General features: G+C 40.1%; 1 protein-coding gene across 2 annotated transcripts; it reads right to left on the reverse strand.

Moving 5' to 3' along the window:
* Positions 1-668: 668 nt before the first annotated feature.
* On the reverse strand, positions 669-22,132 carry LOC109923793 (hepatitis A virus cellular receptor 1 homolog). Of its 2 annotated transcripts, none has more exons than XM_048603742.1 (7): positions 22,022-22,132; positions 20,986-21,333; positions 16,536-16,619; positions 4,923-4,993; positions 2,548-2,650; positions 1,088-1,112; positions 669-980 (listed from the first exon to the last, which is right to left on the reverse strand). In XM_048603742.1, the coding sequence occupies exons 1-7, from the start codon at positions 22,071-22,073 to the stop codon at positions 914-916; spliced, it is 750 nt and encodes a 249-aa protein (XP_048459699.1). In that variant the 5' UTR covers positions 22,074-22,132; the 3' UTR covers positions 669-913. The 2 variants fall into 2 exon arrangements, 1 of the variants encoding a protein (XP_048459699.1); XR_007263363.1 differs by having other exon boundaries at positions 887-980; positions 1,088-1,662.
* Between the last annotated feature and the right edge of the window lie 1,886 nt (positions 22,133-24,018).

Here is a 24,018-nt window from a genome sequence, read left to right on the forward strand (position 1 = left end):
AGCCTGGGGGCCATTCTTGGTGGGATTGTGCAGCTGTAAAGAGGCATAATAAAATGTTCCTGCTGCAAGTTTCTACAAGCCTACCTCATGATCTTTTATTAACTTGTAGTTATAAAGCCAAACACAATACAGTACTTATTTTAATGGATTTTTTTCTGTGGGTTTGTTGGACTTAATTAATGAAAGTGGGTGCATTAACTTGGCTTGTATTCGCTTGGCTGTAGGAGATTGAGGGATGAACTTGTTGAGTTTTTTTAAGATGTTCAAAGAATTAGCTAAGGCAGATGTGGAAAACCTAATGGGGGTTATCAAGAACTTGGGGGCATAGTCTTAAAGTCAGAGTTTAGTCATTCAGAATTGAAATCAGGATTCTTTTCCGAAGAAGCAATTTAGAAATGTCCATCCAAAAAAGTTGTGAATGCTTAAGAATTAGAACATTCAAGATTGGAACAGATTTTAAAGGCAATGGAAATGAGCTGCTCTTCTTATTAAATGGTGGAACAAACCCAAGGACCAAAGTCTGTTATATATCTGGACAGAACATCTTTGGCTCTCCATTTGTCACCTGAGAATAAGATGCACAAAAGCCTGTCAAGATAAAATGCTGTTTGCCTTACAAGTGGTTCCTGTTTTATTGCTGGAAAAAAATCTCAATGGAATATTGAAGGTAAGAGGAAAGAAGGATTTATTTTGTAGCTGGATGCTAGGACACTGTTCTGCAGTCAGTGAGGTACATAAATTCATCATTAAATAACCAGACTGATCATTTCTGTCTTTGTCAATAAATGTTGGCCCAGCCAGTGAAACACATCCCATGAATGATTTTGTTTTCAAATTGATGCCAACATGAAGATATATACATCACATTATCTGAATTAATTGTTCCTATCATCCATTGTATAAGCTTGGTCAGTTATTCAACATTATATATATTTTCTTCCACCGCTTGATGTATGTGTATTCCAATAGCACTTTTTGCACTGTGGACACAAACAGACAGTACAAAAATAAGCACTGTGCAATAATGGATAAAGTACCAGTGGTAAAATTTACATTTAAAAGAAATAGTTTAAGATTGAAATTTTACCTGACATCTTTTTGGAAAACTTTCACTAGAAGACAAAAATGCATGTTGGTTAAACAATGGCAAGCATCCCCACAGCTTCCATTTGGAAGATATTTTATCCTGAGCTGTGTAGTCTTATTATTTTTTAAATGAATTCTGCCTTTTATTCTTAAAAAAAAGGTAGAATATTCCCCTTCCTGGTGTGATATTGGCAATGGCAAGAAAATTGATAAAAATATAGCGAGAATGAAAAAAACATCAAAATCTCGACTTCAAGAAGTATCCAATTTTCAACTCAAGCTTTAACTGGTGACTTAGAAATCCCAACATTGAGTGGTGTCTACCCTATTTTCCTGCATTTGTGTTGCATTATTATGCCAGTTCATCCTATTTTTCCACCTCTTCCAAATCTCCTTTCCTTCCCTGAAAAAGTAGACAGTGCAAATTCCTGGGACATAACTCAATGGGTACCTGGTGCTTGCAGCTCACTGAATTCTTGGCTCAGCCACTGCTGCGGGAGGTGGAGGTGCAGTAGTATGTCACTGGACAGGTAATAGAGAACCCAGGGGAATGTTCTTGAGATGTCAGTTCAAATCCTACTATGGCAAATAGCAAAATGTGAATTCAGCAAAGATCTGGAATTAAAATCTAGCCGAAGGGTGATTATGCAACCATTGTCATAAAAATGTAGAAAAAAAATGATTGCCCTTTAAGGAAGGAAATCTTTCATACTTACCTATCTGGCCTATACGTGACTCCAAACCCACAGCAATATGGGAGACTATCAACTGCCTCTAACAATTAATAACAGGTAATAAATGGCCTAGCCAGAGATTTCCACATCCTGTCACACATAGGCTCACACATGCAAGTCATGCACTTGCAAAGATATCTCTTATTGCTTATTCTTTTTAGTGCTCACGTACTTTGCGTTTGCCTGAAGGTGGTCTGTCTATGTGCTTTACATTGCTTTTGAGCACAGAGACTCAGTATCACGTTTTAAGGATTCCTGAAGAATGAAGTTATCTAATGTCAAGAAGTCAGTCACTTGAAATGAGCTGTATATTTCCATTGCACATGTCAATGATGTGAATGGCTTCAGCTTGTTGATCACCCTGCGTAGACAGTCGGAGCAGCTGCGCACACGTACAACCATGCAGCTCAGAGTGAATACTACTCCCAACATGTTTCCTTAGCCCTGGTCCTAAAGCTTAGTCATATCAACTATCATACTACACCGTCAAGGCCAGCAATGCTGTGACTGTTGATGCCCCCTCCTCCCACAATACTGCAATGCAATCTTTCTTGGGTGGTGGTGCTGGGTGGTGGTTTGTGTGGACCATCAAGATTTCCATTGTCCTGCTGCACTTGCAATTTCCTTCTGTACAGCATGGTTCGTGCTACAACTATCAAAATAAGGACGACAATGTAAAAGTTCCAGGTAGGGGTAGTGGATCAGAAAAACTAAGATCATTACTTACGTTTCTTCTTGAAAATAAATATAGCTATTCCAGTGAGAAAGATAAGAATCCCCAAACCAACACCAGTCCAAATCAGAAGATTCACATTAAATGATGTTCTATTCTATAACAGAAAATAAGGTTAAATAATTCTATATGAAGTGATGTCATTATAAAATTAGAGATTTTCCTTATCTTTCCTTTACAATTTACCCTTAATCCAAATAGTTCTTTTTTTTAATTCAAACATATTTGTCCTGTACATTATACTATATATGTATATACTGTCTGGATAATTTACAAATTTAAACCCAGTTTTAATTATCAATTCTGAGGATATACAAGTTTGAAACTGAAGCTAACTATTTCTATAAATTACCATCTGACCATCCATCTAGAAGAAAACAAATATCTTCTTTACTTGTTGTTTATGATTTCACAACTAACGTGGGACAAGAATTATCCCACTCTGTGTGAATCTGATTTGGATTGTTCAGGTTTCATTGACTGTATAGTTAACATCGAACATAAATGCACATAGCAGCCAGAAGATTCTTCAATCAGTAAATCCAACTGTGCACTTCACAATCTTACAACATTTTTGTGTAAAAATATTTCTGCTGTTCTCTTTCTTAAACCTCACATAGTTAATATTCTGTTATGGTCCATAATTCCAGACCCCTTATTAATGAGAAGGGTCTTTCTGGTCTATCCAATTTTTTCAACCAAATGTTTCCTTAATAAATTCCAAGGAAGGGTCACCAGACCTGAAACGTTAACTCTGATTTCTCTGCACAGATGTTGCCAAACCTGCTGAGCTTTTCCAGCAATTTCTGTTTTTGTTCCCTTAACTTCCTCTGTTCAAATAAAACAGCTTCAATTTTTAAATCCTATCTCACACCCTCTAATCCAGGCAGCATTCTGGTAAACCTCTTCTGCACACTCTCCAAAACCTCCACATCATTCCTGTAATGTGGTGACCAGAACTGAATGCAGTACTCTAAGTGCCACCTAATCAAAGTTTTATAAAACTGCAACATCATTTCCTGACTCTTGTATTCAATACAATTGTATTCAATTGTATTCAATAAAGGCAAGCATGTTATACACTTTCTCTACCACACTATCTACTTGTGTGGTCAGTTTCAGGGGGCTATGGACTAGGATCCCAAGATCCCTCTGTACCTCAATGCTGTTAAGGGTCCTGCCATTAACTATATGCTTTCCCTTAACATTTGATCTCCCAAAGTGCAACACCCTTGCCTGGATTAAACACCATCTGCCATTTCTCCTTCCATATCTGCAACTGATCTATATCCCATTGTATCCTTTGACAACCTTCAACACTATCCACAATTTCCCCGATTGTTCTATCATCTACAAACTTACTAACCCACCCATCTATGTTTTCATCCAAGTCTATATATCACCAACAGATGTCCAAGTACAGATCCCACTAGCCATGGACCTCCAGCCAGAAAAATACTCTTCCACAACTATCTTTGTCTTCTGTGGGCAAGCCAATTCTGAATCTAAATGTCCAAGTCACCATGGATCCCATACATCTTTATCTTCTTAATGAGCTTACCATGATAGACCTTGTCGAAAGCCTTACTAAAATTCATGTAAACAGCATCCATGCCTTACCCTTATCAATCACCTTCATCACTTCCTCAAAAAAATCAATCAAGTTAGTAAGACATGACCTGCCCCGTACAAAGCCATTCTGACTGTCCCTAATTAAGCCATATTTTCCCAAATGCACATAAATTTTATCCCTAAAGAATCTTCTCCAATAGCTTCCGAACTTCTGATGTGAGACTCACTGGTCTATAATTTCCTGGATTATCCTTATTTCACTTCTTGAACAGAGGAACAACATTAGTTACTTGCCAGTCCTCAGGAACCCCTCCTATGGCTAGAAAGATCTTGGTCAAGGTCACAGAAACCTCCTCCCTTGCCTCTCTCCAAAACCTAGGGAAGTATCCACCTTAATGGTCTTCAATAATAACATCACTTCTTTCTTGACCTCAGATGCCCTAGCATACTAGTATGTCTCACACTATCCTCCATGTCCTTTTCCTTGGTGAATAAAGGTGCACAAGTCTATACAAGTTCTCTGGAATTCCGATGTATTGTTATCATTAATTTCTTCAAACTTTATCAAATTTCTACTAGGGCTTTACAAATCCCCACTTGTCCAATATGTATATAATTACAGTTTAAATACATAATATTAATAGCCCAGTGGAGAATTAACATTTTGCAGAAATATTGAAATATTGATTTATTACTACATCAATTTAAAAAAGTGTCACAACACCTACAATAGAAATGTTCCATTCTATATAAATTTGGCCTTGTTTTAAGCTCTTTAACCTGTAATGTATACTCACTTCTTTTTCACCAAGGCTGGTAGCCTCTGCAGGAGATGTTGTAAAAGTGGAATTCAGATTTCCTGTAATGCCTAAAGCAAAATAATATAAGACGAGTTGATATCATAGGTAATATGTAAAGTTAGATGTGAAAATAAAGTGTGGCATTGAGAAAATATTCCACAGGAAGGATCCACAATTGTGCCACTTCCAAATTCATTGTGCAATATTCATCCGAAACTTACATTTCAAACAGTCATAAAGACTTGAAGGGCAACTGGGGATGGGGCAATAAATACTGGCCAGCCAGCAATGCCTACATCTCACAAATGATTTTTTTAAAAGTGCTGCCAGACCTGTTGAGCTTTTCCAGCAACTTTTGTTTTTGTTCCTGATTTGTTGCATCCGCAGTTCTTTTGGTTTTTAATTAGAGAGTATTAATTTACCATCTTGAAAGAAGCAAAATAATTACAATTTTTGCATTACAGTAAAAAAGTTCTGATTCAAATTCTATCAGCATATCTGGGTAATTGGTGAATGATGGAGATGTCAATGCAGTCTCGGTTTTGTCTTCAAACAAAATTCATATATTCTTCCTTTAGAAGCAAATTTTTACATTGAGATTTTCATAACTTTGCATTTATTTCAAAAGTAATTTACTGGTTATAAGGGAATGTTCTGAAGATGTGAAAGGCAAGAGATAAATGCAGGTTTTCTTTACTTGGTAATAAGCTGGAAGCTGTATATTAGTCACAACAAAAAAAGAAATTGCTGGAAAAACTCGGCAGGTCTGGAAGCATCTGTGGAGAGAAAATAGAATTAATATTTTGGGTCCAGCGACCCTTCTTTAGAAGGTTCTGGAACTATTTCATTAGGATACTTGGCAGAATTAACCCCCTACACTACAGGGTGTACCATCAACTCAATATACATTTAAAGCTGAGCTAGACAGATGCTTGGTCTCACTGGGAATCAAGAGATTGGGTTGTGGGTGGGAAATTGGAGTTGAGGCCAAAGATCAGCAGTGATCATATTGGGTGGCAAATCAGGCTCGATGGGCTATCTGCTCTTCTTCTGCTCCTAGATTTTGTGTTTATGTGTTCAAAGATGAAATTTGACTTTATCTATTGAAATGTTTCATGATTTAAATGTTCTTAAAGGAAATCATTTTGAACTTGCACTGGAGTACAAGTTACTCATAAAAATGCACAGAAAGGGATTAACATGGCACTTAGGTATTTAAAACCATATTTGCAACAGTAACTAAAACAATGCAACAGCAGCTGTTGCTACTGACATTTGTGTTGAGTTGAATGTGTTGCTGGAAGTAACATAGTGCTAAAAATGTTACAACACAGGAAAGCAGCAACATCCGTTAATCTGTTGTGAAACCCTGAAGTAATAGAAACTACAGTTGGTTTAATTTTACTCATTCATTCTTGGAATGTAACAGGGAATATGTCCTGTTTTGTAGTTCCATTCTCAATAAGCACTACTTCCAGATATTCTCCTTCTAACTTTTCAATGCTGTCCTGTACTTCCCATTCAAGTCTGATTGCTGGCGCACACTGCAAATAAAAGATAATTGAATACAATTGAATAATCCACAACAGCATTGCTTGGTGCATTTGAAAATTCATACTGGTTTTATTGCTGACAGCAGCAACAGGTAACGCCAACATGGAATGTTGCTGTTTGAGGGGATAGAGTGTGGAAGGGCTGACCTGTGTTGGTTTACTGTATAAATGTACTCACAGCCCAAAATGCAGTTCACAAAAACTGCATGTAAGAGATTTGTAGGACCCATTCCATAAAATGTGCTGGAACAATATGTCATTTGATGAGTGTTTTGGTTGTTTGGTTGGTCGACAATGCCGTCACTAAAACTGAAAGATTAGATACAGAGATTGTTTATTTTATCTTAGCTCAGGCTTTTATTCTGTTTATAATGCAACTGTTGCAGCCTCACTTTCAGTTAACACGTTGTCTTTTTTTGCACAGGAGTGGTATACAGTTGTGAAATTTTATCTGTTGGGTTTCATTCCAGCACAAGTAAGCAACCAGAACAAGATCTTTATGTAAAGAATAAATTAACAATTGAAATAAAATTAAACACGTTATTGAAATGCATCAAAACCCTCAAAGTCACTGACTTCTCACATGAAATATGGACAAAGTTAGTTTCATTGCACCAGGCTTAAAAATCTGTAATCAAAAGCTAGTCTTCTGGCAACTGTTCTTTGGATGTTACATTTTTCAAGCCAAGTCTGAGTTATTTGGAGGGTTTTTCACCACAACAATTTAAACACCATATCTTACCAAACTCATCTCATTAACTATTAACTCCACCGTTTTGGCATTCCTCATGTCCAATTCCGACTCATCATACCACTCACAATTCCCAGAACTTCTCGCCACTCAGCAAACATCTGCCAAAGGTCTGACACCTCTTGCACCAGCATTATCTTAAAAATACCTCTGTGCACCCAAATGAGCACTGGCATTCCAGAGCAGACCTGCTTGGCCAAGGATGTTGGCAGAATATTTCAAAGGAATTACCCTTTTGATAAGGGAGGACATAATAACAGTGCTTAGAGGATATTCTTAAGGGGTATCCAAATGAGGCCAAATGGATAGAACTTAGAAACAAGAAGGGGATGGTCACTCTGTTTGGACTGTAACATAGACACCCAAATAGCCAGCGGGTACTAAAGGAGCAGATGTGTAGAAAGATTGTAGATAGCTGCAGGAATAATAGAATAATTGGTTGGAGATTTTAATTACCCCTGTATTGACTGGGCCACCCAGAGCGTAAAAGGCCTGGATGGGGTGGAATTTGTCAAATGTGTCCAAGAAAGTTTCCCAAATCACTATGTAGAGGGCCCTACTCGGGAAGGTGCAACACTGGACCTCCTCTTAGGAAACGAGGTCGGGCAAGTGACTGAAGTGTCAGTCAGAAAGCACTTTGCTTCCTGTGACCCTAACTCTCTTAGTTTTAAAATAGTTATGGAAAAAGAGAGGACAGGTCCACAGGTGAAGGTGTTAAACTGGGCCAATTTTGGGGCCATTAGGTAGGATCTAGCAGCGATCAATTGAGTGAATCTGTTTGGAGCAAAAGGAACAAATGGGAGTCCAGGGACAGTATGTCCCTGTAGGGGGAAGGGAAAAGCTGGTAGGTTTAGGGACCCCTGGCTAACGAGGGATATTGAGGCTCTGGTCAGGAGAAAAAAGAAGGCATACGTTGAGTTTAAGCTATCAGGCTCAAGTGAATCCCTAGAGACTATAAAAAATGTAGGAGCATACTTAAGAGGGAAATCAGGAGAACTAAAAGAGGGCATGAGATGGATCTGGCAGATAAGGTTAAAGATAATCCCAAGAGGGTCTGTAGCTACATTAAGAGTAAAAGGGTGGCTAGGGAGACAATAGGTCCCCTTAAAGATCAGCATAGTCAGTGTTTACTCAGTGTTTACTGAGGAGAGAATCATGGATGCTAAGGAAATAAGGGAAACAAGTGGGGATGTTTTGGACTGCATACACATTACCAGAGAAGGGGTGTTTGCAGCCTTAAAGCACATTAAGGTGGATAAAACCCCTGAGTCAGATCATGTCCATCTTCGGACATTGTGGGAGTCTAGGGAAGAAATTACAGAGGGCCTTGCAGAGATTTTTGCTTCATCTTAAGCCACTGGTGAAGTTCCGGAAGACTGGAGGGTGACTAATCTTGTTCCATTTTTTAAGAAAGGTAGCAAAGACAAGCCATGGAACTACAGGCCAGTGAGCCTGACATCAGTGGTAGGCAAGTTATTGGAGAGGATACTGAGGGACAGGATCAACCAACGTTTGGATAGTCAAGGTCTGATTAGGGATAGCCACGGAAAGTCATGTCTGACAAATCTTTTAGAGTTTTTCGAAGAGCGAACAAAGAGGATAGATGAGATTAGGGCAGTAGATGTTCTCTATATGGACTTTAGTAAGGCCTTTGACAAGGTCCCACACAGCAGGCTAGTCATGAAGTTTAGGTTGTACGGGATCCAGGGAAAGGTAGCTAATTGGATTCAAAATTGGCTCGATGGTAGCAGAGGGTGATAGTTGAAGGTTGTTTCTCGGACTGGACATCTGTGACTAGTGGCATGCCACAGGGGTCGGTGCTGGGACCTTTGTTGTTTGCTATTTACATAAATGATCTGGTTGTGAATGTACAAGGCATGATTAGTAAGTTTGCAGATGATACAAAATTAAGGGGTATCATTGATAGCGAGGAAAGTTATCAAAAATTACAGATGGATCTTGATCAGATGGGGAAGTGGGCTGAGGATTGGCAAATGCAATCAAAGCAAATAAGTGTGACGTGTTTCACTTTGGAAAGTCAAACCAAGGTAGAACTTATACAGTAAATGGTAAGGTCCCTGAGGAGTGATGTGGAACAGACAGACCTAGGAGCACAAGTACGTAGTTTGTTGAAAGCGGCATCACAGGTAGACGGGGTGGTGAAGAAGGTATTTGGCATGCTGGCCTTCGTCAGTCAAAGGATAGAGTGTAGGAGTTGGGACATTGTGTTACAGTTGTATAAATCATTGGTGAGGCCTCAATTGGAGTATTGTGTACAGTTTTGGTCACCCCATTATAGGAAAGACATAATTAAACTAGAAAGTGTGCAAAGAATATTTACGAGGATGTTGTCAGGACTAGTAGGCTTGACTTATAAGAAGAGGTTGACCAGGATAGGACTTCATTCCTTGGAACGTCGGAGAATGAGAGGTGACCTTATTGAGGTGAATAAAATCATGAGGGGCATAGATAAGACAAATGCATATAGTCTTCTTCCAAGGGATGGGGAATTGAAAACTAGAGGGCATAGGTTTAAGGTGAGAGGGGAAAGATTTAAGAAGTCACGTGGGGCAACTTCTTCAGCACAGAGTGGTGTATATATGGAATGGGATGCCAGAGAAAGTGGTTGAGTCAGAGACAATAGCAACATTAAAAAAAAACATTTGGATAGGTTCATGGATGGGAAGGGTTTAGTGGGATATGGACCAAATGGAACTAGCTGAGAGGGCACCATGGTCAGCATGGACCAGTTTGGGCTGAAGGGCCTGTTTCCATGCTGTATTACTCTATGACTCTAAGTGGAAGATGGCATCACTATTCTCCAACAGGGGCTTGGAGATTCTGTCCAAAGAGGGCAGGCTGATGGGGACACACAACCAGACCCTGGCAGCCTGGTCTGAGCTCACTACCCAATCAGTCTCATCACCATGTTCTGTAGAAATGGCCAGCAATGCCACAGAATGTCAATGTCCTTCTCCGCTGTGCTAAACTAAGTGCCACACTCTTCTCTCTGCTAACTCACACTCACTGTATTTCTACTACTGCACACATCCCCCACCAAGACTCCAACAATACCACTCTCACTGTTGAGTGCTACATATACTCCTACTTGCTTTTGACACTCCAACCTCCCACACCATTAACCCTGCATGCCCTACTCATTTCCTTGAAAAACGTTCATCACTCTTCAACCAGCTACACCAGCAGCAACAGCCATGTCACCCACTTTCACCTCATTCAATCTTTCCCTTTCTCTCATTACAGGAGAAGACAACCCATAGCAGGACAGACTGAGCCCAGCATTAGACCTAGCAAGCAGTGTATACAGCATGCAATAGACAGAGCAAAGTGATCCCGTCATAAACCAAGTCTCTACAAATATCCTCATCTTTAATGATGGGGGAGCCCGGCACATTAGTGCAAAACACCAAGCCGAAACCTTTACAACAATCTTCAGACAGATAGAAATGAAGTCATCTGCTCCAAAACTAGCCACACCCATAACCATAATAACCAATACAGTTACAACACTGGCATCTGCCTTGCAATGCAGACAACGCCTGGGTATGTCATGCATGGAAAAACTAATCTGGCCAATTACTAGCCTACCAGTCTACTCTCAACCATTAGTAATTTGACAGAAGGGCTCATCGAAAGTGCCATCAGGTGGCATTTACTCACCAATAATCTGCCCACTGATTCTCATTTTGGTTCCTCTTAGCCCCCTGATCTCTATAAACATGAGTCCAAACATTAACCAAGAAGATGAACACAGGAGGTGAAATGAGGTAACTACCTTGACAGCAAGGCAGAATTAGATTCAAGGCGACCTACGTTACACTCTTGACTCCAGATGAGGTTCTCCAATTCATAACAGTTCCAGACAAATACACCAAATTGTTAATCTCCCAGGTAAGGAGGATGAACTGGCTTTCCTTCTTGGCTGTTTGCAATAAGATTAATTTTAAAAGGAGCCTTTCCTTTGTGGATACCTTTCCACTAGACTTGCGTTTCAAAGGAGCTAATTTAAACAGGTTTTTTTTGAAAATCAGTAGTTTATTAATTACTACACATGAGAAGAAATACTAACACAACACACATGCACACAGATCAGAAATAAGATACAAGTCCAAAAAGATAAAAGTATTTTTCTTTAAAATATATAGATCAATCTCTGAATTGTTCACAAAAAGCAGATTGCTGAATGTTGTGGCTGTTGAGTAAACAATACCAGTAATATTGACATTGGTAATTAAATAAGAGATTCCATGACTTAGTTTTGAGGACTGGTTGAAATTCTTTCGTTCTGATTCCTTTCAATTGTGACCGAATGTCAGCATTCAGGGAGAGAAAGCGTCTTTTTTGTTCTGTTTCCTTTTGTCTGTACTGCAGCACTCAAGAGTGAGAAAGTCTTTACCTGCAACATTGGCTGAACTATAGCATACTTCTACCACTGTAACCTTTACAGTGTGCTGACATTCAGAACAAGACTGGTACACCTGGGAGTGCATAGTCCCACAAACCCACTCCAGCAGAGTTGAAACTGTCTTTATAACCACTGTCCTTGTGTATTCTTCAAAACGGAAAACATGAACTGCATCCGCTGATTCAGATACACTCACCAGGGGGTGACTTGCTGTTGAGCAAGGGATCACCCGCTCCTCATTATTTTTGTAATCATCAGAAATCACAGTCCAAACTGCTTGAACTTGCCAGTTTTCTGCTTTGAAAGGCTATTGTTTACAACTGTAGGTGCGAAACCCTGTGTGCGTGTGTCTCTCCAGACAGGCTTCTAATTTTCATCCGCAGCCATTTTTGGCCGTACCAAATCTCTTTTTGAAAAGAAAAATGGAATTACAAATTAAAAATGTTCACAGCACTTTAGGGTGCTGACCCATAGTCATGATACTTAGCAGAACTGGAGTGAATGGGAATTGGGGTTAGACTATCTGCTGATTGGAGTCACACCTAACACAAAGGAAGATGGATATGGTTGTTGGAATCAGTCCTCCCAACCACAGAGAATCTCTGCAGGACTTCCTGAGCATAGAAATTTTCTAATCAACCTTTTCAGAGAAATTTTTAAACACATCTGGAGCAGGTGGGACTTGAACCCGGGTCTCCTGTTTCAGAGATAAGGAAACTACACTGCACCACAAGAGCCTCCAGGACTTCCTCAGCATCGTATCGTAGGCTCAGTCATCATCAACTACTCCATCCAAGTTCTTCTCTCCATCTTAAGGTCAGACAGGACATTGCTCAATATTCAGTACTACTCACAATTCCTCAGTGACTGAGGCAGTCTGTGTGCCTGTGCAGCAAGACCTGAACAACACTCAGGCTTGTGCTAATTAGTGACAACTAATATTCAAGCCACACAGCACTACACAATGATAATCCAACAAGAAAGTATAAAGCCATCTCCATGTGGCATTTAATAGCTTTACTACGGTGGAATCTCCCACAGCCAGCACCCTCAGGATTACCATTGACCAGTGACAGAACTGGACCAACCGTAGAAGTACGGTGACTACAAGAACAGATCAAAGGCTATGGATTCTGTTACGAGTAACTCACATCCTGACTCCTCAATGTTTGTCCACCACCTATAAGGCACAAATCAGAAGTATGTTGGAATACCTTCCACTTGTCTGGACGGGTGCAGCTTCAACAGCACTCAAGAAACTGAACACCTTTCAAGATAAAGCAACCCAACTGATTCACACTTTACATAACACATTCAATCCCTCCATAACCGCTGTACAGTAGCAGCAATATGTATTATCTAAAAGACATGATGCAATAATTCACCAAGGCTCTTTTGATAGCATCTCCCAAATCTGCAACTCCTAACACCTAAAATAACAAAGGCAGCAGGTATATAGGAATACAATTTGGCAAGTTCACTTCCAAACTATTCACTATGCAGATTTAGACATTTATTGTTATTCCTTCACTATCACTGAGTCAAAATCTTGGAACTCACTCCCTAAAAGCAATGTTGGTCTATCTACTGCACACAGTCACATAGACTGCAGCGGCTCAAGAAGACAGCTCACCATTACCTTCATAAGGACAATAAGAATGAGAAAAAATGCTAACCTAACCAGAAATACCCGCATCTCATATATGAATGAACAATAGTTATTGTAGAGTCCTAGAGTCATAAAACTGTACAGCATGGAAACAGACCCTTCGGTCTGACTCATCCATGCTGACCTGATAACCTAAATAAATCAAGTTCCAGTTGCCAGCATTTGACCTATATCCTTTCCTATTCATCCAGATGCTTTTTAAATGTTGTCATTGTACCAGACTCCACCACTTCCTCTGGTTGCTCAGTCCATACACGCACCACCCTCTGTGTGAAAAAGTTATCCCTTAGGTCTCTTTTAAATCTTGCCCCTTTCACATTAAACTGACGTCCTATAGCTTTGGACTCACCCACCCCAAGGGAAAAAACCTTGTCTTTTCACCCTATCCATGCCCCTCATGATTTTATAAATCTCTATAAGGTCACCCCTCAGCCTCCGACGTTTTAGGGAAAATAGCCCCAGTCTATACAGCCTCTCCCTACAGCTCAAACCCTCCAACCCCAGCAACATCCTTGTAAATCTTATCTGAACCCTTTCAAGTTTCACAACATCTTTCCTATAGCAGGGAGATTAGAATTGCACTGTATTCCAAAAGTGGTCGTCTGTCCTGTACAGCTGTAACATGACCTCCCAACTCCTATACTCAATGCACTGACCAACAAAGGCAAGCATACTAAATGCCTTCTTCACTTCCATACATTTCAGCTTAGATTATTAAATTACAATCAGAGAGGGAACTCTGTCCCCAAGACAGTGAAGCAAATGTAACAACATCGCCAGTGCCCAAGCATTAAAGTTAATTCAGTGACAATGTCTGAGCCATGAATTGAACAATGAAACAAGTTAGCAACGATTGCCTGAAGATAGTCTGCAGTTTGTAAAATCAAAAGTCCAAACCACAACTTTAAATTGATAGAAGCTGCTACTAACTGCATCAGCAATCAGGCACCAAGAAGGAAGTTTCCCATTTTTAAAGCTACCTCACTATCATTGAGAGATATTTCAAACAGAAAAGTCCACTTACAAATAAATTGATAGTTCAATCAGTTTACAAAGGTGTCCACATCCAACATATGCAACGTTTGACTGAATTTAAAACAACAATATTTCTTCAAATTTAAAGTCTAAATATTGAAGTAAAAACATATATAATGCCTTATGTAAAAAAAGTAAAATATATCAGATGCTGGAAATGACATAAAAATAGCAGGAAAAAGTCAGCAGGTTAGGCAGCAACCATGCAGGAAAACAGTTTGCCTTTCAGATTAATGATGTTCTGAAACTATGGGCTGAACCTTATCGGAATATGAGAGTCTTGGACTGTAGCACAATGTGTGGCAGGATTGGGTGAGATGTTCAGTGAGAGCCATCTTAACGTTGATAACATCTCACTACTTTTTTAACACTTATCTCAATCAGCGTGCTGAGGGTCTCACCAGGCAGCAGCAAGATGCAGACTGATGCTTATTATTACTTTGAAAATGGCTTGCTAACAATCCAACTCATCACATTAATATTCTGGTTGCAATCTTATCAAACTTATCAAACAAGTAGCCACTGGGAAAACTGGACATGGAAACTAGAGTGGGCTCTTGGCAGGTTTAACTTGCCACTTGTTACAAATGATCTCCATGTTGGATATCAGATATCAATATCTCGGGGTTCCCTCCATTGGTGCTGTACCCCATTGTTCATGGACAGTGGCATCTGATACCTGCCAGCCTCTGGGAACGTTCAAGGCCCACGTCTCCAATACACAGACAGCACAATGCTAATCTTAAGGCTGTACTTTGGGCTGCACCAGATTATAATGCAGCAAGGATACTGTGTGTTTAAGGACATGCACACAGCTCATGGACTGGATCAGGCTCATCTCTGAGCTCTTTGCTTACTGATGTAGCACACATTCTGATCCTGCCTGAATGCTTACAGCATTGCCTTGGCTTCTCTTTTATCACTATGTCCCTTCAGACTTGCTGTTTAGCAAAAGCACAAAGCCAGAAAGCTTATCATAGTTGTCAGCAGCCCTCAGTCAAAGCATGGGGGATATTATTCACTGAATGGTTGCAGGCACAGTAATTAAAAGACATTATCCAATACCAATCCAGACCCTGCTCAGGGCAGTCACAATCTGGATCCTCTCTTTAAGGAGGGAGGAACCAAATGACAGGCACCACACCATTCATCTTGGTTCTTTTGGCCCTGTTGTGGGCTGTTTTCCTCCTGGAATGTGAAAAAGGCAGGTATTACAGGAGAATAAAGTGGATGGCACGGATGTCACTCTTGGTGCAGGTGGGAAGGTGTGCTGAGTGAATGAGTGGGCAGTGTGTTGAAGGTTGTTGGAGCATGAGAGCATTTGGGGAAGGTGTTGTAGGCAATAGTGAGAGTGGTAGTGCAAGACAATTGTAGGTAAGTGGGCACATTAGCAGAGATAGAGTGAGTGTGCGATATCAGAGAGAAGGTCCTGGCACTTTACAGTAGCAGAGTGGAGAAGGTCAGTGATTATTTTTTCAGCAGTGCTGAGCATTTTTCCAGGTGGCTAAGACTTCTTTTACTTGGTGGCAACTTTGGACCAGGCTGGTGTGGTCAGGTGCTGAGGCCTCCCTGGAGTAAGGTGAGGCCCCACCTGTCCACAGGAGCTCCAGGTCCCTGCTGCAGAAGAGGGTGCAGATATCCCCCTATCTGCCATATCCAGGTAAATGTCAGGAGCTGTGCAGGCAGCTCCAGACTGACGTGCCTATCCAGGTGCATAATAGGCTTTTATAAATGGTGCTTTTGCGAGGGATGCTGGTCAGTTCTGGGATATCTGGTCAGTGGTGTTTTGTTCCTAGAATGTCACATGGTAAGATGGGGCAGAAATCAGACATGATACTCACCATAAGGGTAGGAATAGCAGTTAATGCAGTGAGTTCAGTAAAGTTCGGCAAGAAAACCCGTTTACCCTCGTAGTGGGAATCAATCCATCAAACTTGATGTGACTCGCATTTAACCAAAACACTGCAGGATTTAGCCCATTAATTCCATTTCTCTCCATGATGCTATCTACCCAGCTTTTACAGGGTTTTGTTTTCTTATTTGTTTAAGCAATATATTTTGTTGTCTTGTTTATCTAAAATCAGATAGTTACAAGACTGTTCACATGTGAATGAATATGAAATACTATTGTGCTATAGATAAAAAGATACATTGGCCTATCTTACTGCAGACTAACCTTCAGTTGTTCTTGAAGTGAAATGGTTACCACCATATGTATTAAAGAATACAGTTGAGGGTGAAGCAGCTGGTGTGTTGGACTCTGTAATAGAAACAAAATGTATTACTCTCTTGTGCTAATATTGATGAAAACCTGAGTCATTGTCACTTGCTATTTAGGCCCACATTGCATCATCCAGGCAACTACTTGCATGTCAACATAAAAGCTACTCTTAAGACGGCCTGTCAGGCAATGTGGAAGAGTGAGACAAATGAGTATCTGATGCTCATTCCTTGCTTTGCAGAAAGTGATCGCCTCTGATCAGAAAGTTGTTACGACATCAGGTTTACAATGAGGAACACAATAAAACCTCAAACCCTAGAGCACATCCTGTTCTTCTTTCATTTCAAGTATTTTTAGTTGTATTTCTTTTTGGGCAGATGCATCTTCTGTAGACAAGAACATGTAACTTCTCTGTTCGTGAAAATGGAACACAACTTGTCAAATCATTTGTGGCAACTAGTAGACAGGTTTGTGCTGTGCACTACAAACTGCATTGAGACTTTCTAAAGTAATTCATAGATCAAGGCAGCACAGAATGTGAACTTCTATCCACTGATCTACAGCAGATCATCTTCAGGTAAACAGCAGAAGCAGTGATCAAAAAGAAAGTCAAATACTTCCATAAACAGCATATCAAATCAAAACCAAAAGAACTGCAGATGTTGTAAATCAGGAACTAAAACAGAAGTTGCTGGAAAAGCTCAGCAGTTCTGGCAGCACCTGTGAAGAAAAAATCAGAGTTAGCTTTTCGGGTCCCATGACCCTTCTGCAGAACATTGTCTTCCTCATATCAAATCAAAGCTCTGCAGCACTTCCATACGCAGTTATGCATAGTGATGGACAATAAAACAACAAACAAAGTAGAAGCCTTTAAAAACACCCTGATCATCAGTGATGAAGTACTTCAGCACATCAGTGATAAAGGCAAGGTTGAAGCAGTTTCAGCTATGTTCAGCCTGAGTGCTTGCTGTATTACCGAAGACTTGTGCTTCAGAACTAGCCTCACCCCTAATCAAATTTCAGCTATGTTCAACCTGAGTGCTTGCTGTATTACCGAAGACTTGTGCTTCAGAACTAGCCTCACCCCTAATCAACTACCTGGCAATGTGGTCAATTTCCTGACACAAACAGCATAGTGGGTACCATTTGAGCAGACTCTTAAATGAGTCAGCTTTATAATCACTGTAGCAACAAGAGCAGGTTGGGGGATCAAGAATTAGTGACAAGCAAGTCACCTCCTGATTCCCCAGAGACTGAGCAGCATTTATAAGGCATAAGTCATGAGTGTGATGGAATACTTACCACTTGCTTGGTTCACTGCAGCTCCAACAACACCCAAAAGGATCAACACTTTCCAGAACTCTCACTTGATTGGCAGCCCATCTTCCACCTTGAATACTCACTCTCTCCACCTCAAGAACACAGTGATAACAATGTGTACCATATACAAGCTGCACTGCAGCAATTTGCTCCACTTCTTTCAGCATCGCCTTCAAAAAATAGGCCTATCATGTATCTATAGGACCTGGCTACAGATGCATTGGGAACACCACTTTTTGAGAAAACCCCTGGAGTCTTATTCAACTCTGACTTGGCACTAAAGGAGCATATCTTAAGTGTCACTGATTCAAAATTCTGGAACTGTCCAGCCTAACAGCAGTGTAGCTGTACCTGCGTCACAAGGATGGCAAAGATTCCAAAAAGGTGGTTCACCACCATCTTCTTAAGACCAATTAGGGATAGATAATAAATGTTGTCCTGAGCAATAACCCTCAAGTCACATGGAAAATGGAAAATAAAAACCCAAGTCACAAGTTCGAGGAAAAGATTGCCAACCCATTGCATCAGGCATGTTCCAGCTCCCAAATTACATGAATAAGAGAAAGAAAAGGTTTGACAGAGGCCTGACAAGCAAAAACCCTTTACTGTTGGGATTACATTGGGAATCGTGTTTCATGGCAGGATAACTATTCAACCAACCTAATGTGAATCCTGGTAAACTATTTTGGGAGATTATTCACTCTATGGGGTGTGCTCCTGGTAGGACCTTTTCTTCTGACCGGGCATTTTCTCTGCAACAAATAATAAACAGACTCTATGTTTCCCACCTCCGTGTTCTAGGTCATTGTGCTTATCCTAAACAAGGCTCATTGTATCCTAACTTCTGACACTCTGTAAAAGTCCTCACAGATTTCTTTTCTTAAAAGAACCTGATGATCAGGATTTGATTCTGCTTCTTTATTGCTCTGCCTGTGAATATTGTTGTGATTCCAATTGATGCTATTATTGGACAAGTCAGGTCCGAGCTCAAAACCCAGCTTGATAGATCATGCTGTATTTTCTTTTGACTTTAACAAGGACAGCACAATGTTGCTGTTTTATTTAACAATAAACAGATCTTTATAAATGAAAGAAATGAAGATCAAACACAATAAAAAAACTATCTACTTATAACACAGATTGAATGATTTTTACACACACAAAGTGTATAATTCACTAATCACAAAATGCTTCTTTATAATGTGAAAAGAAAAACAACAGCTTTTGTGTCGTACCCAAACCATATTCCCTGGTACAGATCCCAAAATCAAATTTTCTAGAAATCCCAAAAGCACCATTCCTACAGTACTTACACCAGAGTTCCTGTCTCTAATACCACAATAGGATTAAGTCATTTGTGACTTTAATTTAGAGACTGGTACTACAGATATATTCTTCCTGGAGCTATTCATGCACATAATGCTTCTTGTCTGGGACTAAAATTAACGCCACTCTCAGGTAATCATTTTACACACACTCCTTTATTGCACCAAAGCTGCACAGCCAAGTTCTCTTGAGGGGGAAGGACCAGCTTTAGTTGTTTCAGGTGTCCCTGTGCTGTTATGGTGTTTTTCAGTGGATTCAGCAACAGTGAATGCTGAGGTTAATTCCATTCTCCGAAGATCCATTTTTCACCCAGTGTTTCACTATCTTCTGATAATGCAGGCATCATGGATTGCTGTTCAATGAAGGCATCATATCTGTTTCAAAGATAACTACAGTTCCATCAAACTCACAGGGAAATAGACTGTGGCCCTGCAGATCTTGCCAATGTTCATCTTTAAAATCACCAGTAATCCTCATCTCATGTACCCACCTCATTTCCAGATCCCCATGTTCCCATTTCTTCAAATACCTTTCTGATCTCCATTTCAATCTCTACCTTTGGTGTTGCATTTCACAGTGTCACAGTCCTCTCTGGAAAGCCAATGTGTAGAATAATATACCCCTTGTGATAGGGTTAGGGTTAGGGTCATCACCTGAACTGATATTGAGCTTTTCTGTTCACGGGCAGCATAGGATTGTTGTGAGCTGAGCTGGTTACATGGGAACTCCATGTCAGAGTTTCTGCTTGAGAGAACCCTGCCAACCAGTAAAAGCTTTCAGTGCTATCCAGCTCATCTCTCTGTATCAGAGCAAAAGTGTACGTGTCATTTATTTGACCCAAAAAGACTGAACAACATGAAGTCTATGCCATAGTGTGTTCAACCTCACTTATGTAAAGGGGCCATAAGTGAGTGGATTATACAGAGATCTCTGTGCCAAACTTGGTGTTTACTATTTCTTTTGTCTGGATTGCATTGATTCACCCTCAAATCATGTGCCTCTTGATCACAAACATTCAACACGTTCAGAACAATGAATACCTATTTCCATCACTTTGTTTGGTGTAACTGCAATATCAGCAGAAAGTAACAAAAATGAAGCAAAACAACTGGCAGGGAGACCAACCGAATAATTCTAAGATGGAAGATAAACCAACAAAACTGGTAAAAATAGAGAACAAAGTCAGGGAAGAAGGAAATAAACTGAAGCGTGTATTGGGTTTAAGGAGCTTTGTGAGCAGTTGTACACATGCTTTATGGAAAGATATTGAACTGCGTAACATAACAATAATGATGGAATAATTTAGTTTATACAGTGAGGTCAAAAACCACTCATCAAAAATATCAATGTGAAAGAAAATATGATTGCAATATACTTCTAATGCATAAGTTTATGTATATGCAATACATTGTCACCAACAGTTGTTGGAGTCAATGTTGCTTTCAAACATTTAAATCTCATCCCATTTTCAGCAGGTAATGCAGAAGAAATCTGAGGATTCCGTTCCAGCAGTGAGAGAGACCAGGCCACGGTGTAAAATCTCTCCCTGTCAACCATGGACAATCACAGTTACAAATACACAAAGTCCTTTTCACAGAATCGCAACAGATCGATTGTCAGTTTACGCTAAATTTACTGCAGAATTCACTGCGTCCCATACACTTACCATATTCCATGATATTGAACAGAGACATCAACGGCTAGAATCCATATTAATATGACAGAGCGATGAAGAATAGATAATATTGAAGTGACTTACTCTCTGAAACCACGAGGTTGATGATCACTTTCTGGTCATTAAAAAGACCAGCAATCTCTACACGGCAGCAGTACTGACCACTGTCTTCTTTACGTAGATTGTTCACTGTGAGCGATACATTTCCTTCCTCTATTTTACCATCCATATGGTATTTTGAGGATTTTTGTAAAATTACAGTTCTCCCATCCGTTCTCATCAATGTTTGTGAACAACCGAGTGTAGCACACCAGTCCCTGCCCCAGCACATTTCAACTACACCTTTCTCTCTGACAGAGTATGTGCACGGCAGTGTGACTGACTGTCCCAGGGCTCCTCGCACTTCTGATTCTCTCACACTGATGGTTGGACCTGAAACATTCAAACATTGGAATCATTCAATATTCATGCAGCCATGGTAAATTGTACAGTGTATTCACATGTTTAATAATCGCACCAGTAAGCAACCAGGGATATGTATCACTGGAACAGTGACATTATAACACAGCAACATTCAACCAATTCACCTGTTTCAGCATTTAATTAGATCGAGACTGATCTGTTCCATTTAACCACCTTTGCTTCAAATCCTTTGATAACTCCAATGAACAAAAATTAATCAATATTTACTGAGCCTGGATCCAAAAGCTTGGAGAGATACCTCCAGGTTTTTACTGCCCTTTTTGTGCTTTAGTTCTTTCTGAATTCACCCCGAAATGGGTTTGCTCTAATTGAAGATTGTGCTCATTTGTCCTGAACTCCCCACTGGACAGAATGCTTTTTCTGTCATGAGTTTTGACTTCCTTTATCTATTTAAAAATCTTCATTAGTTCATCCCTCAATATTCTAACCTGAAGGGAATACAAAACTTGCTCTACGCAGCCAAGCCCTCGTCATTTAATCCTTTAACATTCCCCAACACAGAGTTTCTGGTGAAACTGGACTGTATCCCTTCAAAGGGCAGTTAGCAACACACACACACACACAAGCACTTTATGCATGGTACTGGAACAATTTGTGTTAATGTAAGAAAACTCAATTTTTGAATTCACAAACTTACCTAAAAAAACAAGTAATGCAAACAAACAAGCTCTAAGCCCAGTAATAAACATTGTGCTGGACACTGCAGACAGGAACCACAGTTACAGCTGCTGCAGAATCGTGTGGTCGGAGTTAAACTTCTGATTCTAATGACAGTTTTTCACTGTCGTCAGTGGTGAGAGTTTCCTTTATACGTTCATGGGTTGTGTTCCCAGTAATGCATAACCTCTGTAAAATGAAGCATGTATTTTCATTCAAATTTTTTCTGTATTGTCTTTGGCACTGATAAACAACTGGCACAAAATTAATTTTCATTCCTAGTTCCTTTCAAGAGAAAGATTCATCTGTATATGATGAATTTTCACTTTGGGTCTTCAGGAAGAACTCTGAAAGGTCTGTTATGCTAAATTAGCATCACTGAGTTCAAACATGAAACCACCAACACTGCCATGTTGAGCCCACTGTATTTTCACGGCTCATCAATATAATTTCCATTTCAAAGCTCATGTAAAATGGAGTAATGGGAACGCTGCTTGAGAATTAGACGGGAGCTTTTAAAAAAATCCAACTTTCACTGCAGAATACAACAGCAGTTTGGGGACAATTGGTGATGACGGAAATGTTGGGCAGAGTAAGTTATCTGCAAGATCATTCCCAGAGGGTAAAACCAGCATAAAGTACTATATCTCAAATTTGAAACCCTTTGAAAAACCAGAGTGCCTCAAGAAACTCCCTGGTTGCACGAGTGGACTCCAACACACTCGTCATCTGCCTGGTTCTGCTCAAGCTGAAGGCATCATCAGCATTCTCTACTTCCACCCAGCTATCCCAGATAGGACAGTTCAGCTGCCTGTGCTTAGCCCTTTCAGCCCTATTCTTATGTATGTAGTTGGGGGTGTCTCGCCCCTTTAAGAGAGCAGGTCTATGGAGGCAAGAACTAGAGACGCAGTCTAAAACCGATTGTGGAGTTGAGAGGATGACAATAAAGTATTCCCTGTTCAAGTTTACCCTCCATCATACTCATGTTCTATTTATGGTTCTGTGACAAGAGTGGGATCCGGCCCACAAGCTGTGTGAATGCCTTTTTCTTTGTAGGGAGGAAGGCCATCGTCTGGACTTCAAAAACGGTGCACGATTGTGGATGTAACATCGAGGAAAGCAGTCGCGAAGGGGACTCGAGCGATGGGGACGCCAGGGAAGAACGGTTTTCACAAAGTTGGGTGGAGTATTTGTGAATTGGACAGCAGGAAGCTCAAATGTGTTGGTTCTTTTCGGAGATTTCTCTGAGGAACAGCTGAATTTGCTGTACAGAGAGCCTCAAAAAGTGAAACAAATCTATCAAAAACACCTTACAGGTGGCAGGCAAAACAGCTGCCTTGTTTTGATGTTGTGACAACGAATTTGAATTCATGCAATTAATTTAAACGAAGCACCTAGAAATAGAAAACCAACTGAATTTAAATCCAATGATGTTGATAACCTGAAAACAATCATAATTTCAGGATTTGATTGTCATTACGGTATGTAAGACGAGGGCATTGGGAAAATCAGGGAGAGCCACCTGCCTTCTGAAAGAGAAAGATAACTGCCAGCTGCCAGAGTTAGCACCATTCAGCTCTCAGAGAAAGCCCATCTAATTAATCAAAGGTACCACGGTATTTTAGCTCAAAGTCCTCATTGAAAAAACATCCCTGACAGCAGAATTAACGGAAGAAAGGTGTTGGTGAAGAGAATGGAAATGACCAAATATTCCAGAAGATAGTCTGTGCAAACTTGGAGAGATTAAGTTGTAATTTATTGCTTCTTATTAATTGGATTTATATTATTGGGTCTTGTTTTTATTTAAGCAGCATTCCAGTAGAATTTGGACCAGTTAGGGAATAGTTAGTAGTCAAAGGGGGAATTTTCGATTTGTTCATAATTTTGTTAATTTGTTCACTGTTGGTTAAATAAATAAATTGTTTCTTGTTCCTCGTAGAGTAGAGATCAGGGATTTTCTTTCTTTTATAGATTACG

This window comes from Rhincodon typus, chromosome 12 (assembly GCF_021869965.1).
Source record: "Rhincodon typus isolate 14 chromosome 12, sRhiTyp1.1, whole genome shotgun sequence".
NCBI lineage: Eukaryota > Metazoa > Chordata > Chondrichthyes > Orectolobiformes > Rhincodontidae > Rhincodon > Rhincodon typus.